This window comes from Leuresthes tenuis, unplaced genomic scaffold (assembly GCF_036924035.1).
Source record: "Leuresthes tenuis unplaced genomic scaffold, fLeuTen1.0.hap1 SCAF_23, whole genome shotgun sequence".
Taxonomy (NCBI): domain Eukaryota; kingdom Metazoa; phylum Chordata; class Actinopteri; order Atheriniformes; family Atherinopsidae; genus Leuresthes; species Leuresthes tenuis.
Genome location: NW_027325377.1, coordinates 24,773,436 through 24,792,266, shown reverse-complemented (window position 1 = coordinate 24,792,266; position 18,831 = coordinate 24,773,436). Strand labels below are relative to the sequence as shown.

General features: G+C 41.6%; 2 protein-coding genes across 5 annotated transcripts in view; one reads left to right on the top strand and one right to left on the bottom strand.

Moving 5' to 3' along the window:
• The window catches only part of cerk (ceramide kinase), a 40,805-nt gene extending 29,013 nt beyond the window's left edge, over positions 1-11,792 (bottom strand). Inside the window, exon 1 of the mRNA XM_072377101.1 lies at positions 11,553-11,792. Coding sequence (XP_072233202.1) covers positions 11,553-11,697 — 145 coding nt within the window. The 5' untranslated portion in view covers positions 11,698-11,792. The remainder of the gene's footprint in view (positions 1-11,552) is intronic.
• A 999-nt stretch (positions 11,793-12,791) lies between these two features.
• tbc1d22a (TBC1 domain family, member 22a) overlaps positions 12,792-18,831 on the top strand; it is a 132,983-nt gene continuing 126,943 nt past the window's right edge. For 2 of the 4 annotated variants that reach the window (XM_072377099.1, XM_072377100.1), the window contains exons 1-4: positions 12,792-13,016; positions 13,478-13,534; positions 15,661-15,844; positions 16,048-16,291. In XM_072377099.1, the coding sequence (XP_072233200.1) occupies positions 12,955-13,016; positions 13,478-13,534; positions 15,661-15,844; positions 16,048-16,291 (547 nt within the window). In that variant the 5' untranslated portion in view covers positions 12,792-12,954. Of the gene's footprint in view, positions 13,017-13,477; positions 13,535-15,618; positions 15,845-16,047; positions 16,292-18,831 lie in introns of all 4 variants that reach the window. The other 2 variants (XM_072377097.1, XM_072377098.1) reach the window with 1 other exon arrangement.

Here is an 18,831-nt window from a genome sequence, read left to right as displayed (position 1 = left end):
CTCTCATTCTTTCATTTACATGTTCGTTATCAAGCTCTTGGTCTGACGGTGCAAATCCCAAAAAATGAAAAATGCATAAAATCTCGCAGCCGAAGAAGCAAATCTTCTCCTGTCAAAGACAAAAATACATTACTGCATTAATCAGAACAAGCAGTGTTGCATTCTCTTGTGAGTTTCTTTGATCAAATGAACCCGAACAGCGAGCCAATTCAATATGCTGGGGAAGAAGCTGCGAACAATAGCTGACATTCCCGCATTCTTACACTGCTCCAATAACCCTGCCACACACTCACAGAGGCATAAACACCTAATCCCATCACCACACACACAGAGAACACAGACCCACACACAATCTCCCTACTTTTTAGACCCGTACAGTCCCTAAACTACATGCTAAGCCCTCGGCTGTACAAGGCAGAGCCTCTCTGCTCCGCTCTGACATACTTTTCTATGTGCTTGAAAAGAATCTTAGCACTGGTGGTGAGCCAGTGTGTGCTGCCTATTCATACCACAGGACTCAGTGTGTTAGTATAAGCCCGAGAGGTGTCTTATCTGCAAAAAGTCAGCTTTTCAGGAACAGGGGGAAAGGGCTTTATTTTCAACTGTCTGGAACTTGCTCCGCATTCGGAGGGAAGCATTCAAATGTTTGTTTTGTTGCTGCACTGATACTTGAGAGAGAAGGCTGGGGTCATTTGGGTTCTCATGAGGTCTGGCTGCTATTTCTGGAAATATCTTTCATATCTAATCTAATAAGTAACTGATGTGAAGTACTGTTTGACTGGATATTGGTCAAGTTAATCTGGGAAAACCATATTCTTTCAGATTAGTGGTTAAACTCTCGTGTGTTTATGTTAATGTTTATGTATTTATCAGACGCTTTTATCCAAAGCGACTTACAAATCAAGATATAACAAGATAACAAGATAATGTTTTCTCCGCAGGCTTCATGAAGTTAAATGAAGTTTGAGGTCACATTTCAGGATGCAGTGGCGGACTGCCTTGAGTGAAAGTGGTTTATCTAAAACAATATTCTGCTTCCTTACTTGGAAAAGCTCAACCTTGAGCAGATGCTACTTTTATACCCAATCCTGACACCCTCACCTGTCACCAACTGATCCAGGAAGCTGTGACTCAACTTTTCCACCCTTCTTTGCCTCTCCAGAGACTATTTTTGAGTGTGTTGCTGGTATCAGTAAAATGAGTCTTTTTTTTTTTTTGCAAACACACATCTTCTGTCACAGTTTATGTTTTGATCATGGTTATGTTCAGGTTCTTTATGTTCTTGTCATGTTTCTCCCCTGCCATCAGCTTCATGTCACCTGTTTCCTTGTCATCAGCTGCACTCACTCAGTAATCACTCCCTCCTCAGTATTTAGCTTCCTGGTTCACTCATGTTCATCGAGGAATCCTCAGTCTGGATTTGCCTCATAGCCTCCTGTCAAAGTTATTTATTCCATAGCCTTGTTTTGTTTTCATAGTCTTGTTAATTCACAGTTTTTTGCTCCCCTTTTTGTTAATAAATCTTGTTATATTTGAAAGAACTGCATCTGGGTCCTACCTCCTCCACCCTCTTGACATCTACTTATTAAAGCTTTTATCCACTCTGTGACAGTGTGATGCTCCTTCAGCTTTATCCTACAGCAGAGGAGCTGCTTCATGCTGGAGTGAGACTATATTAAAAATGGATTGGCCTGTGAGTTTTCTTACTTTTTCCTTTGTGAAGTCTGTTGTCTTTCAGCAAATAAACATACAACCTCCGTGCTGCGTTGGGGCTTCATGTCGTGAGCTTTTTGGAAGACTATAAGCAAGCCTGTTTGGTTGGATGTTCACCAGTAATCGTGCGCTCTGCTTGGCTTGAAAGCAATGCAGCTGGATGAATCTCCCCTTGAGTTGTATTGTGTTGTGAGCCTTTTTCTTTGCTTCTCCCTCACATCACCAGCCTCTGTTGAACTCCTAAGATTTAAGTCACTTTGTTTTAAAAGATCTCTTTTTGACGGTTAAAATTAGAGCTGAGGCTTTGTTCTTCAGAGCCGTGCCCATTACTTTATTTCAAATTGAATCTTCTGAAGCACGAAGCCTGTTTAAATGCCTGATTCTGTGTAACTGTACCAGTGGAGTTACTGATTTTTATGAATAACGGTCAAAAAATCTGTCTTATTTGCATTTTTGCAACAGAACTATGAACATATCAGGTTTCAGGCTCAGGTTAACAACAATGGGAAAGTAGGTCAAGCTCTAACATTAAATCGTGTGGAACTGGAACAAGGAGAAACGTAAACAAAGACCAACCCTGCCATGCGTAACTCTGGACCTCAGCTGCGACAGCATTGTGTTGCTGTGCCCTGACTCTACACATAATCTTCAGCTCTGGCACCGTCGGTGCCTCTTTCTATAGAGCCAGAAAAATCCAAGTCCTGGGGGCCCAGGGTGCCACTGGTTTCCACTGAAACCACATGAGATGGATTAACACCTGCAGTGCAATGAGAGCAGGGCTGCGGGATGGGGATGAGTTGGCATCTTTTTGTTTTATGCACAACACTCCAAGCTTTGTAACTTGGGACATTTGTCACAGGATGCATGTATTCAGAGGTTGTTTGATCCATTTCAAAAAGTATTTCAGAAACTCACGACTTCCTCAGAAGCATGTCCAGAATCTTGGGCTGGAAACTGCTAACACGATACACTCAAATAAAGTAAATTTAGTCTGTAACACACCAGTTATAGGTCTTGAGCCACCCCTTCCTTGTAATCTTTCACTAATTTTCAGTCCAGTCCTTGTACCTGATGATTTTCAGAGGAAAAAAGTTATTTTTTTGCTAAGATAAGCCACTTAACTCTGACCTTTGACCCATTCAGGCAGAAAAAAGGCTCCTAACTCAAGGGATGAACCAGTGTTGTGTCGACACAGAACAGACAACTTAGCAAAGAAGCCATTTTAAACTGGATCTTTAGGCTCTTTGTTACCAGCAGCCTGTCACAAAGACACATCATTTGTTCCCATTTCTTTAGCTGCATCTATGAAAAACAGCAAAGAAAACACAGTTTGACAGACAGAAAATAGGATTTCTGCAGCAACAAGGTGATTCCCAAAGAGCTATTAGCTGAAAACTTGGCATATCTCAGCATAGTGTGCAGTGTGTCCTTAAAACATTTGAGGAAACTGGACAAGTGGAGGACAAAAGAAGAAGTGTGAGGCCTAAAAAACTATCTCCAGCAGATGAACAGGATCTGAAAGTGATGTCCTTAAGAAAGAGGAAAAAATCCAGCTGTGACCTGACAGGACCTGAGAGATGCATCTGGACCTTCAGCTGATCCATCTACTGTTGGCCCAAGCCTCATCAGAAATGGTCTCCATGGAAGGGTGGCTGTCAAGAAGCCGTTCTTAAGGAAGGGAAACAGGGAGAAAAGGCTGAGCTGTGCCAAATGACACAAGAAGTGGACTGAAAATCAGTGGCAACAGGTCTTATGGAGGGATGAATCCTCCCCAGAGCCCGGACCTCAACATTATTGAAGCAGTGTGGGATCATCTGACAGAGAACGGAACAAAAGGCAGCCCACATCCAAAGAAGAGCTTTGGGATGTCCTTCAAGAAGCCTGGAGAACTATTCCTGAAGACTCCTTAAAGAAATGACAGAAAGCTCGTCTCAGAGGGTTCAGGCTGAGTTGGAGGATAAAGGAGCAATTTACTTTGAGTTTTTCTTGCAGAAATCAGGGATAGTTTAAGACGTTAGCATAACACTGTGTCTCGCTTTTTTTTAACAGTCAAGCGAGCTGCTTTGGGAAGCCTTGTGACAAAGATCCTGAATTACTGAGGTTATTGTTATAAAACCCATCATGTTATTAAAGGACGAAAGCATGACATTTTACTGCAATTGAGCTGGAACCGCATAGAAGGCTCACAATGTGTAATTCAGCCACAAGGCAATAATTATTTCCAACAACAATGGAACCAAGAAAATCTTTACTTCATGTAATAGAGCTGAGGAGGACGGTGAGAATCAGCTATTTGGTAGAAATACAATCTGCCCTGTAATTCAAGAGTGTGGCTCAGAGGGGGAACTGTTGTTCACTCTGACAGACACAAAAAAGTAGAGCACAACTGTGCCTTTTGGTGAACAAAAGCTTGCAGCCTGGTGTGAATCCCACACAGTACAACAGGCCCATCAAGACTGACCCAAATGCTTTCAAGCTGCAGTTCTGCCACGATGATGTCAAAATTCACATGTGAAGGATTTTTTTTCACCGTCTTATTCCATTTTGAAAAGCAAAATGTCAAACGTGAGGACTCAATTCATCACACAAGGAAGTAAACTGGACGACTTTTAGCTTCCAAACCCGAGTCCAAACAAAACAAAACGGGTGAATCATAAAGGACACTTCCCTCTGACATTTAAAAAACAAAGCAGATCAATCAGTAATGATGCTAATTGTTAACCGTAGCATTACAAACAGCACATTTGCGTCGACAGCTTCCTTCCTTTGGGTGTCTCACTTCCTCAAAGGTCAGTTCTGACAAGACTTCTGGCTACTGGTAAAAGGCAAGTTTAACTTACCGCAAACCCTGCTGAGTAAAGCTCAAACTCCGGGGTGAATTAATGCTGTTTGGCCTTTAAAGTCAGTCCCTGTCCCTGTAACTCCTGATTAACTCTGCAGTAGAACCTTTCATTAAGATTTGATTAAATCCTGTAAAATATAACCTTATTTAAGTCCAAAGAAAGAGAAAATATAGATTATTCTCCAACCGGCAGATTACCTGGTGACAGGTGAGGGTGTCATGATTGGGTATAAAAGGAGCATCCAACAAAGGTTTAGTCCCTCCACGGAAGGATGGGTCGTTCCAAACTTCATCAAGTTCCAAAACAAAGAGCTTTGATCTGAACATCTACAGTATCTAATATAATTATATTACTAGAAACTTGGGCATCACGATCGATGACCAACTGACCTTTAAACAGGAACAGCCTGACCTCTGTTTCTGTCACCTCTGACAGAGCCTGACTGGTGGTTTCCCTTCTATGTAGCTTATTGTTAGCTTTGATGCTAGCTGTAATGTTAAATCCTCATTTTTAACAGGATTGTCGTCTAGCTGCTCCAAACCAACCACACACCACAGCATCTGCATCCAAACTAAATCTCTTGCTCCATCAAAGGTTGCTAGAAACTTGGGTGTCATGATTGACGACCAACTAACCTTCAAAGATCACGTTACCTCGGCTGCTCGTTCAGCCGCTTTGCATTACTAAACATAAGAAAGATCAGACCATACCTGACCCAACATGCCCCCCAGCTCCTGCTGCAGGCCATGGTCATCTCCCACCTTGACTCCTGCAACGCTCTCCTAACTGCTCTCCTAACTGGTCTCCTAACTGGTTTCCTAACTGGTCTCCTAACTGCTCTCCTAATTGGTCTCCTAACTGGTCTCCTAACTGGTTTCCTAACTGCTCTCCTAACTGGTTTCCTAACTGGTCTCCTAACTGGTCTCCTAACTGGTTTCCTAACTGGTCTCCTAACTGTTTTCCTAACTGGTCTCCTAACTGGTCTCCTAACTGGTTTCCTAACTGGTCTCCTAACTGGTCTCCTAACTGGTTTCCTAACTGGTCTCCTAACTGGTCTCCTAACTGTTTTCCTAACTGGTCTCCTAACTGGTTTCCTAACTGGTCTCCTAACTGGTCTCCTAACTGGTTTCCTAACTGGTTTCCTAACTGGTTTCCTAACTGGTTTCCTAACTGATCTCCAGCCTGTGCTGTGAAACCTCTGCAGATGGTCCAGAACGCGGCGGTGCGTCTGGTCTTGGATCAGCCTAAAAGAACACGTCCCCCCTCTGTTCATTGAGCTCCTCTGGCTGCCCTTAGCCGCCCGCATCAGGTTCAAGTCCCTGATGTTAGCTACAAAGAGCTTAATGGAACGGCTCCATCTACTTGAATGCTCTTGCAAAGGCTTCTGTCCCAACTGGGTCCCTCCGTTGGTCCCAGGATTGTCGTCTAGCAGCTCCTACACCACGCCTAAGACAATCCAAACTCTGTTCATGTGTCGTCCCACGATGGTGGAATGACCTACCGAGCTCTACCAGAACAGGGGCGTCCCTGTCTATCTTCAAGAAGCTCCTGAAAACCCAGCTCTTCAGAGAGCATCTCCTATCCTGTACTTCCTCTATGCCTGACCTCTGTTTCTGTCACCTCTGACAGAGCCTGACTGGTGGTTTTCCTTCTATGTAGCTTATTGTTAGCTTTGATGCTAGCTGTAATGTTAAATCCTCATATGTAAGTCGCTTTGGATAAAAGCGTCTGATAAATGCATGAACATAAACATATGAGTGAAAGAGTCAATCCCAGTGCTTAAAGACCAAAGATGGAAACCAGTGTTGGACATGAGCTCATCCCAGATGGACACATTGGGAGTTGTCATGTGTTTTGTGGTCAGATGAGATCATATTTAACTGCTTTGGGTGGGAAAAAGCATCCAGGCTGTTATCAGAGAAAGGTCCAGCTTCCATATCATGGTTGACTTCATATGTGTAAGATAGCATTGATAATCAGCTGCCTTTAAGGTGATGTCTTTCCTCTGGAGCGCTGTGGTTATTTTAGCAGCTTCCATCGGTCTGGCTTCATTGATTTAATTTAAGGATGAATCAGGCAACAACAACCACACACTGTTGAGCAGCTAAAATCCTGCCGCCAGCAAAGATGGACTCATGTTATGTGGCAAAATTCAAATAACTAAGAGCCATGATGGGTAAATCTATCGCAGCTTTTATGATGGATCACATGAAATGTTTGACTTTATTTAAACGTCTCAGGAAATGCGGTTTATACCCGTTCTGTACAGGCAGGTGTTGGTTTATCCTGCTCACCCTGCTTTTCCTCAAACACGATGTCATCCCATCTGACAGGATTCCACAGATGACACTGTTTTCCAAAGACGTGCTTCCCATCATTATCAGATCTGACTTCCTTGTCACACCCCTGAGTGTTTAAGTGACCCAACACCAGACATTCTCTGATCAGCCCACAAGCAAAACAATTGCGAATGTGATAGATTTAGATCGACTGCGCTGACTTTGATCTTAACGCTGTATATCTAACGTATTCATGTGTTTGTGCATAGGATGTCTCTGACAACACGTTGCCTGGCCTCACCTTCTTTCAGTCCCCTGACAACAACAAGCTGTCATTATATTCATATTCTGCTGTTGTTCTCCGCACCCCTCCCTGTTGACAGTGGATCAGTTTGTAATCCCTTTATTGTTGCTGTGGTTTAGCTCTGACAGCGTGTTAGAGGACAAGCCACTGCAAGCTTGAGGAAATGCTTGCAATGTTCATAGGTGATCCCGCAACAGTTGTGTTGGTTTTGTGTCACTCCTGCTCTGCTTTTACATGTTTCACCCCAAATGACATGTAGCACGAGCACCGCTGACGAGATAAGATTGAACTGAAGGTGTGAAACCGATAATACAGATTATTTAGTTGACAGATAACCTATAAACGTGCACAAAGCCTGAGACTGCAGTGGATTAAAGCTGCAGAACTACATTACAAACCAGGAACACATCATCATGCAGGTGTAATTAGCTCCTACTCTTCTCCCCGTTGCCCAAGACTAAGTTAAATAACTGCAATCAATGCAACAAAAGGTCCTGTAATGCGCCAGTAATGCTGCATAAACCTACACAGTTTGCCCGATATCCAGCTGTCATTTTCTGGCAGTGTTTATTTTTCTGTATCTCTGTTTCCTTCCCTCTGCAGCCGTCTCTCAGCGTATAGACAGGCCTGTGCATTGAGCACCAGCTTTAGATTACAAAGCACAGATCTGCCTGGGTACACATGTGGCAGTGAGCTGTCAAACAAGACGTGTGGATTTCTCCACAGCACAAAGGCGTTTGTTGAGCCAATGCTTAGGCAAACAGACGGAGAAGAAAGGACAACCAAGGTGGAAGGTATAGCAGGAACACTGTCACTGGCTGTGCTAGTTTACTTTGCCAGACCTCAGTCAATATAAATGGTTTATTCTAAAATAAAACACAAGCTTAGAAAGCTTTGGACACTCATATTCCAAAATGAATTGATGAGTATGACTGAATCTACTGAATTTTTATCTCCATAAATAATCACATAATTTAATCACTTAATTAAGTCTCCACTTCTGCCAGCTAAATGGGTGGCATGCAGGTTTAAAATGATCATGTGCACCTCGCCTCATTTCCACCTAATAAACATACCAACAACATCAAAACAAATTGTGACCCCGATGACTATCAACTAGGAATCTTTCCTTAATTGAGAGGTTGCCATTTTTAGAGTAAAACTAAGTTGGTAAAAGCTCCTGATGCATAAAAAAAAAAGTGTTGAGTCATGCAGTATCATGCAATAAAACGGTCTATTTTCCATTAAATGTTCATGACTGTCTCTGACTAAGTTAATTAAATAATGCTTTACAATACTTTATCAGCTAATTAGCAAAAATATTCTAGCTTGCATGCTAAACCAAGAGATTGTGACAGTAGGAAACATCATAGCCTACTAGCTTGTCGCTAACAAGCTAGCATTGTCATAGCATTAGCATAAGTGTTAGCATTGTTGGAGAGTGCTGCATTGGGCAAAATAAGGTGTTTTTGATGTTTCCATGGGTGGTAGCAGGGGTCAAAGTTCGGGTACTACTCGGCTCGCTTTAACAACACTGTATGAATTAACAAATGAAGTCAAAGGGAAGCTTGAGGCAGGACTTCACTGTCCAAACATGAGTTAGCATTTCAGCAAAGTTAGTGGGATTTTTGACCAGAAAAAAAGGTCACTTTTCAGACTATAGTCCTCATGACTAAGGAACACAATCATGTAGCTTTGTTCAATCTATGGAGTGTGGATTTTACCACAAATACTGAGTAATTCTGATTTCCTTTTTCCAGCCTTAGTCCACACAGCTCCAATGTGGGAAAGATAGCTCGGTGAGGAGGGCCTGAGGAAGCGCTACTTGAAAACTATGATGCTCTAAAGCATATTTTTTCTAGGTTTTTCTTCCATTTTGCTTTTGTATCATACGAGTTACTCAGGCATTATGTGGACATAGGATTTACTGTGCCTTAGAGGTCATGCTATCTCAGAAATAGGCTTTTATGTGGACAGTAAATAGCATTCCTGGCTCGAATTCCCTGTTTCTGTCTCTCAGATACTTTCTATGCAGCACAAATCACTGATAGAGGCCCTGATTTAACCATATAAACTTAAATGCGAAGAAGTCACATCCGCTAATGTTGTCAAAGCCAAAACATCAAGGCCAGACTGATGCATATCAATTTCTTGCAGCATTTTTGACACTTATGTGTCAGTTAGATTGCTAAGATAAAAAATACAAGCTGGTGAGAAGCTGTCAAATCATGCAGCAGAACTTTCTGATGAGATTACTTTTTCCTGTTTATCGGTGCTGCAGCATATTTTTCTTGACTTGTGATATCATCCCTTTTGCTTATCTTTGCAACACAGTTTTTGTAATGGTGTAATAGAGGCAATATAGATAAAACATATAAACTAACTTTAGATTTTTCATTTTCTATCATCTTGACAGAATATAAGTAGACCGACTCCATGAGAGATAAAGACATAAAACTGATCTATTTTTGACTTAATTGTGGTTGTGCAGGGTATATATATATATATATATATATATATATATATATATATATATATATATATATATGCGAAGAACAGCAGTGAGATTTTACTGCTTTAAAAGTTAGTTTAACACAGACAGAAGTTTTTTTTTAGTCCATTATTCAACCTGCCAAGTAAAATATGTGAATCCAGAGATGAATTTACACTTTACACAAGGAGAATTCCGGCTGAAACACCCAATTCTTCACTTAAGTTGCTGAATAACTTAACTATATCAACAAAAAATGATGTATGGAGACATTTTGAGTGTGCAGCTCTGAGAAATGAATGCGACACCATTCTTTAAAACAGCAGTGGTTAAACTTGTTCCATGTTTTTATTGGCAACATGTCCTTGCTTGATGCTTAACTCCTGGGTAAACTGTCCCACTCTTTGTCACAGTGATCGCTGGCAGGGACTTTGTGTAGCCACGTTGAACATTGACTCAATAAATGGAAGCCTTTATGGCAGGTTATTATAGGGCACTTGATACCACTTTGTGGAAGGTCAATGGGGAGGTTTAAAACTGAAATGTGGAGTGCCAGCTGTAATCGCTCCACTTGATACGGCACAGTAATTGCAGACCAGGGAACCCATCTAGGTGAACAAACATTAGCCTCAGGGGGATATAAGAACATCCGGATTAAGTGGAAGTTGTGTAATGCAAACGATGGAGACATTAGGAGGGCTGCATCACAGCCACATTAAAAGTAAATAGAAAAGTTTGTGAGCAGACCATTAAAGCAGTTCATGCTGGGATACTTTTTTTATTGTGCAGCTCTCGGTCAGTGTGTTTGGTTTTTGTTCTAATAGTTTCACTCATGTAGCTTCAGTGTAAAACCAACAGTCACACATTCGCCTTTACCAGACTGTATTATATTGTTTTTTAATTTAAAGTCTCGTGTGGATCTCATCAGATAAACTGTAAGATGCTGGGAGCGATCTTCACAGTTTTCCCACCACACAACATGGTTTAACTCAGGCTCCTCTCGCTGTGGTCATCCATCTGTTTCTCACTGCGATATGTTGTTAAGCTGCAGAAACACGGCGCACAACTTCCCTTTGTCCAGAGGATCATCACGACTGTGCACTGCAGAGTTAACCAAAGTGTTGTGACGAAGTTCAGAAGTGACACAGAGTCAGAATCACACTGCAGCTGCTGCTCGTACTGCTGAAATATTTCAGCTTTGAGGTGTTTCAGATGCAGAAAATGATCTTTTATTGCTTGTTTGATTCTCCAAACTGAAGGTAAAACACAACTCCGCTTAAATGGCCAGTTAGAAATTAAACAGCAGCAAGTTTGAGTAAAAAAAACCAAACATTTAGTGATGATTTAACCCGATTAAACCTGAGTTATCTTGCTGTTATAATGTAAAACATTATAATGTAAAACATTCTAACAGAAAAACATGGAGCCCTGTTGGACTTATCCTCTAAAATGTTCTAAAACTTGGTTGAATACTATGTTTTAGGAGATCCTCTCCCTCTTTTGGCCCAAGTTCTTCTTTCTAAAGAAGCTGTGAGGCGTTCACTGGAGCAGCAATTCTATTTCCCATTTTATGAGTTTGTTAATGAATGAAATCCATCCTGAGGGACACATTAAATAATACTCAACCCTGAAGGTTGCTCAGAGGAACCAGAGACTTGCAGTTATCTGTGACAGAAAACCCACTTGTGACCTCTATTAAAGGAGTTAGTGGACATGACCCGACTGTTTATCCTCAACATGTGCGTGATCCTGACCTGGAGCTCAGATGGAGAGGACAGCTACAATGGTTTCATATGCAGAAAGTAAATCAGTTGCTTAGATTTTCCTTTCATTCTTTCTTTTTAACATGACACATTTCTTTAGACTACATAAATCCAGTTTTTGCCAGTGAAAAAAACAGCTGATCAATAAGTTTGACTTACCTGTTTCAGAAGTTTTGTTTTCCTCAATTTCCTTCCACGCAAAAACACTGCGATTTAGAACAACTTCCACCTGGCTGTGCTTTAGGAAAAGCTTGGAAGAGAGTAATATGGGCTGGTTCTCCATTGTGTGGCACGGACCCGTCATTAGTTACGCCGTTAAAATATCCTCATAACAACTTTGTTACGACCCGCATAACAAAACGCGCTCAGCTTCTGTTGTGTTCGCGGATTGTCAGCAGAGGCACTTTAAATAGGGATCGTGTGTATGAGCAGATGATTCACTCTGCTATTGAAAACATGACCCTTTCACGTCCTGTGCTGTGCACTGTAGGTAAAAAAAATGGAAATAACTGGAACAATATGAATAACTTTGTCGCACTTTTACTGAAAAACAGGCTTATTGTTATGATGAAAATATCTAAAAGGCGTTAAATGTATATAAAGTCAAACTTAGTAGATGCATGCTATTGCATATATGATAAAACAAACTAATTAAAGCAACATCAAATATATTTGATAAAATACTGATATCGTAAAGGAAAAACTTGCACGTTAAAACGCTCACAGCTTCTCTCCCTCAAAGGGAGACATTTACAGTAACAAAAAAGGGACAGAGTGAGACCTCTTACCTTTCACACTGCCTGCTTCAGCTCACTTGTTTGAGCTCTCGATCGTCTAATTTTGACCAAAATGACGAGACTAAACTGATAATTATGCAATTTTTGGACCTATAATTTGATTTAAGACATGATAGTTTCCGTTGGAAAATGTGAATCATAAAAATTATTGATTATATGTAATCTATGCTGTCTCATTATGAAAGTAAAATGATGAAAATAGCTAATATTGCTGTTTTGTTCCAATAGCACCTATACTTCCATTAAGTGACATCATCAATAGGATTGCTAGGTATTTTGAGTTAAATTAACGTATTAATCAATCAAACCTTCGTCATTTTATATTAAAACGTGTCTCATTGATAGTCTTTATCATGTATACATGTTTTATAGACAATTCTAAAACAATACTACTCTGATAAATACATCCATCAACTGTTATAGTAAAGTTTGAAACTTTAAAGTTTCCTCTGGTGCTGATGCTGGTGGTCGTATTTGATTGACACACAGTTTGTAGTTTCTGTCAACAAAGCGAAGATTGAGAAAACGACGTCGACAGCCCCTCGGCCTGCAGGCTGATCGCACTTGTGATTGGATAAGAATGAGGAAGTCGCGCTGCAGCCAATCACAGCCGCGCTTATTCGCCGATTAGCCAGTACCAACATGGCAGCTTTCTGAGTTTTGGAGGAGGGGACCTGGTGTAAATAAAGATAAATTAAACAATTTGAAGACAACGACATCGTTAGGGTGTTTGAGTTTGGGACTTATTGGACTGTGGGGGGAAAATGTCGAGTGACGGAAACAAAAAACAGTTCTGGAAAAGAAACGCAGCGAAGGTTCCTGGCAGGTAAGTGACGTGTTCCCTCTTGTTGGTTAGCTTAGCCTAGCTAGCTTCACTCGCTGCTAAGCTTCAAACGCAGCTTACATGTCCCTTAAAGGGTCTAACGTTACTGAACAAAGTTTGCGAGTTTCGGCTCTTGTAACGCATCAGTGTCTGTGTTAAAACAATCTCACAGACACAGTTATCACGCTGCTACTGTTGGTAGCTAAAAAGCTACGCTGCTAACAGTGGCTAACAGTGGAGCAATTCACCCAGCCATCACAGAGTTGTAACTTATTGCATAGTGGCCATTTATATCCAGAGTAGCTGTAATTGTAAAACAAATTAACTCCCCTTTCGTTACTATAAGTCACATTCGTGCAGTTTGAATTTGTAGTGTTTTGAACAAGTAATGCTAACAGAACTAGCTTGGTAGCCAGTTCCAGATTGGTCCATTCATTTCCATTCTCTGCTCTTCACTTCCTCAGCATTCAGCATGTGTATGGCGCACAGCATCCACCCTTTGACCCACTCCTTCATGCAAAGTAAGTGAAATGCCCTTCAGCTGTGGAAAACAATGCCATTTGATCCTGTTCTTGTAGTTTGGGCAGTTGGTAAACTTTTGCTGCTCTCTTGTATGAGTTGAAAAACCTTTACTGAAGCATTAATTTGCCTCCATTTCTCAGTTTTAAGCATTTGTTGATTAAATATGTGGCGTATTTCCTCAGTGAGGAAGATCAACTCTATTTTTCTTTGTCAAATGATGTTACTGCAAACAATCACGTTTATCTGTATGGACTTAAATGGGTTTTATTTTCTTCTTTTACCAGCAGTGCAGACATTATAGATGAGCAAGTTTACCATTTTATACTTTCTCTGAACTGAATTACTCATGGCTGGCGTTACAGAGACAGATAGTCATACAAGGAAGTGAGGCAGAATTTAAAGGGGTACCAACATGGTTCCTTCCAGGAATGTGGAAGGGTTTGTTTTTCCATCAGCCAGCTGTTGAATACGTGACGTCACGGGTTGGGACGTGACCATAAAACGTCTCATGACGTGTCCTGCAGTGTCATTCTGGAAACAGTTTATTTGCTTAGTGTGGCTCTTCCTGTTCTTTTTCTGTGTTTGAGGAAGTGACTCCACCAGAAAATCTGGTTTGAACAATAGAAACAATGGTTGGTTGTTTTTTTTAATATAAAAAAAGCTGAATTCTTGTCATTTCTCAGTTTAAACACAAAGTTTTCGGATGGTCCACAAAGAGAAAACGTGTAATTGTTTGTGGATACAAGCTGTCTGTTGCGGTCTGGGATGTATGAACATTTCTGAATGGTTGAACACATTTTTTATTGATTGCATGAAAATGAAACTGTTTCCTCCTTATTCTGTCTTTAAACATCACAACTGAACGGCTAAATCTAAGCTTACCTCTGACCAAAACCCAGTCCCAAGCCCCAAAATCAAGTCTCAACCCCCCTGAAAACCCCTTTTACCTGCAGGGACCACAATATTGTCCACAAATTGATAAGAAGTCTCATCAGATGGTTAATTTTAGCTTTTAACGCCCATAATGTTGTAATAACACAGACTAAAAACAGTAAAATTAAACTCAAACCTCTGTGTTCAGACTTCCTTCCATGTTATGAGAAGCAATTATCACCATATCGGTGCGTCTCTGTGCTTTATTATGAGAATCCTTTGCAAATTTGACTTTAATTTATTCTCTTTATTTGCTGTTGCTTCCCTGCTGACTGTAATTAGGTAAAATGTGGAAACTTGCCAGATTCAGTGTTCCGGTAAAAGCAGCAAACTGAAGTGAAACCAGTGAAAGGGATCTTTCTCGCTGTTTCATGAACAGTAAACTGTTTGAGTATATTTGACCTATTAAGTCCTTTTTATACCAAAAGAAACGAGTTAAAGTGGGTCTTTTAAACACCGGGACACCTGCTGAAACGAGCATATTGAACACTTTCCAGCTGTAATGTGTTTATCTGCGGTTCTCCGGGAGCTTCAGTGCATTTAGAACCAGCCCAGAAACCGCTGCTAACTCCCAGTGAACAAGCCTGTAACTATGACAACATCAAGCGGTGAAGTTCGAACTCTGCAGGCTGCGTTTGATCCCAGCTTCCAATAAGCCGACTAAAAACCCTCGACTGATGCAGAGCCAGCACAGAATGGTGCAGCACTGAAGGACAAATCAGGTCAACAAGTAAGAGTCGGCACAGCGAGATCTTAGAGTTCAGGTTGAACCGGTGCAAAGAAATATTCTGCTTTCAGCTCATGCTGCAGCCGTGGCTTTCTGTGCCGTGAAGGAAGAAGGGAAATCAGGAAACTTTGGGTGTAAAAAGCCCAAAAGAGGACAGAGTTCTCTGAGAGGTGGCCTCCAGACTGGATGGAAAAGCTCTTAAAGGAGCGTCGAAACCTTCGTTAACTCACCTAAAAAGTTACTTTTAAAGCTCATTTTTGATGTTGGTTTGAGCTGCTTTGACCTTTTGGTGTAAACTGAATGCATCTCGGTGCATAATCTGCTGGTTTAAACTCAAAAAGGGCGAACCGCTCATGTCAAACTCTGTTTGTCTGACTTGTCTTCCGTCTTTAACCCTTTCTCTCCTCTCTTTGAATCTTTCAGCTGTCCTCTCGGTGTTCATGGAACTGTCTCTGTGTCTTCCAGCCTAATAAAAGCAGGCAACAAGCCGCCTCCGGCCACACCGGGCAAGCCCAAGAAAGCCACCACCTTCCAGGAGTTTGAAAGCATCACAAGTGATGCCTGGGATGTCGGGGATGATGATGATGAATTGCTGGCCATGGCTGCACAGAACCTCAATATCGAGGTTGTCATGGAGACTGCAAATAAGGTAAACGGTTCACTGCAGAGGCCTTTCTGTGCAATTATTCAGCCTTAAATGCTTTTAAGTGGTCAGTTTTAATGACAATGATCCTGTCGGTTCATTAAAAGACATTTTCAGTGATACCTTTCAGTCACGGTTCAAGAAAAATGTGCTTTAAATGTACTTAACCTGCGACGTACGTCTTAAAAGATGTGTGGAAATCTGCACAGGTGATCGAGAATCACAGCAAACAGCAGGAGAGACAGAGGCTGGACGACACGACGGAGCTGGATCAGAGAGAAGAGGAGGCGCAGGAGGAGGTGGCGGCGGAGGAGGAGGAGGAGGAGGAGGAAGAGGAGGATGTGGAGGAAGGAGACGGCGTCAGCCCAGATGCATCGCTGGCCCGGAGCAGCCCTTCCACCGACGGCCGCCTGGTGAAGTCTCACAGCGAAGCTCCCATAGGGTCGCCGAAAGGTCAGTGAACAGCAGCCGTTTCTGCTGGAAAAACCACGGATCTCCAGCCGATCCTGCAGCTTCTTCATGTTGTGAAAGAAAAACCAGAGACAGGACACTGGGAAAAAGAAGAGAAAAGTAGTTTAGAGCTGAACGATCTGACAGAATGAGGAAAAAAAACCCGAGAACCATGAAGCGAAACAAACAAATATCGTTATTACTGTGCTGCTGCGCCGCTGCCTTCTGATGACAGCGGGAATTCTTTGAGGACCTTAAAAAAACAATATTCTCCATCAGTCGGGCTCCAAAGCAGGATGAAGCCTTTTTTTAATTTTATACTTCTCACCATGAATGTTTAATCAGATCCAGGCTGTTTGCTGCTTCGTCTCCTTGGTGATTCATCTCTGAGTCTCACTTCCAGCCACAGTCCACGGCTGCTTCTCTTCTTTGGCTTCTCTGGATTTAAATCCCTTTCCCTCAGCTGGTTTCTCACAGTTTGCTCTCCTGTTTCTGTCCATTAGTTCTTTTATTGCTTTGAGTTTTCCGTCCCGACTCTTTGACCCTTTTACAACCTTCGTGCTTCAGATTTCAGGCCCAGCCGACATCCTCTGAGCTGAGCTACCTTCTTGAAGGAGTTTTATAATCCTTTCCATTGTTTCCACTGACAGCTCTCTTGTTCAGGACGTGTTTCCTGTCCATCAGCAGGTGGAAATTCCCCTTCAAGGTCTTTAAAAACTCCCTTTTAACCGCAGACTGCTGCAGGTATTTGTTAATTACAAGGTGCTTCCATCATTGTTTCCTGTACTTCAAAGAATGGATTCTTTTAGGTATGTTTTGCAAAGGAAGTTTGTTTATTTGACTAAATAAGAAAAGCTGAATGAACTTCCTCAAAGTGAACTTCCATTTCCGGTTAAAGCTTTTGTTTCATGTCTAAATCTTGAAGCTTTGCGGTGCGTTTCATCAGCGTTTTGTGTGGAGTTTCCACAGCTGGACACAGATGCAGCAGAGACTGGAAGCTGTTGACAGAGCAGCGTCTCTGGCTGCTGATGCTAAAGTTGTGCTTTGATTGGACTCTTCTCTGAAGACTGGTTCTATTGATTTGATTTGATTTGAATCCCGTTGAAATTGCGATCAATATCTTCACGCTTCTTCACCTTTGGACTGATTTTTACTGAATTAATGTTCTGCAAAACATCTCTGCAAGAGTTAAAACTGTCTAAAGTACGATAAACAAACAGAAAGGTGACAAATCGGATCACTCAGAGATAACTGGTGCTGTGACACTGGTTCTAATCTGTCTTTATCTCAGGATTTCCTCTCTGCGAGCTCACATTTCTACCCAAGTTGTTTCTTAAGAAAACTCGTGTCTTTGCTCTCAGATCGATCTCTTCGTGCCCGCTGTCTCTAATTTGCACAGGAAAATGCCCATAAAAGGGCGTTGGACAGAAGGGCCGTGTGCAAACACATGCTGCATCCTTTTAAGATGCCGATAGTGAGTAAATAACAGCTCCTGGTGAGTCTGGGGCTGGTCTGTAACATTCACACTCATCAGGTGGTTCTGAGCAGCTTGGCTTTGGATTTAATGCACATGTGTGCATGTCTTTAGTATTTAGAGTTAAAATACTTTATGTATCGTGTGGCCAGCTGATTTATTGCATCCACGACTCTCCGAGCTCCCACTGAAATGTTCCATTAGGGCTCCAAGCGATTGCAAAGGTCCATGAGAACAGCATCCAAATAAATCTGCATGATCTGTGGGGCAGGAAACAGTAAAAATGCCATTTTGAGAGCAGTTCTGGGATTAAAATAGGACCACTTTGGCGTATAAAAATGGAAGAAACACAAAGTAATTCATTAACTTAATGTAAATTGGTGCACTTGGTTTGATATCTAACAGAACAGAACTCAAGTAGAACTTAAAACCCGATGATTTCACTGATCACTCATAAAAAGAGCAGGTTCTGTGGGTCGAGTCTCATTCAAAGGAACATAAAAGTTCATTAACCGTAGTTTAGTGACACAAACCTCTGGATAAGAAGCTCTGACAGTGATCCATAAGACCAAAGGCCGTCTTCTTTCTGTGTGAAACGTACATCAGCAGCAAGTCATCGATATCCATGGCAACCATTCGACCTCCACAACGCGAACTGGAAAAAATCTGGATTTTATTAGAGCAGAGCGACCAGTCTGTGGCACCCGGGTCATGCTTTATCTGGGTGTTAATCCAGTTTTTTATGCTTATTTCATATGATTTCGGTCAGAATTACATGTTAAAAGTCCGGTTTTGGTCCTAAGAACACAGTAATTAAGTCTTTTAAACATACTGAATATTTCCAGAACTTCACATCATTATTGCTATTTTTTTGGTCTCGAAAACCATTTAATCAAGTCTAAACTGAGCTAACTTTTAGCCTTTAATAACTCGCATCTTTAAGGGAACTTTGGTGTCATTTTAGAGCCAAACGTTGACTCAACGCTGACAAAGAGAAGGAAGAACCCTGCTCTTATAGGCCAGAGCTTTATTGATGTTCTTCTGTCAGGTTCAGCACGAGTGATTGAGG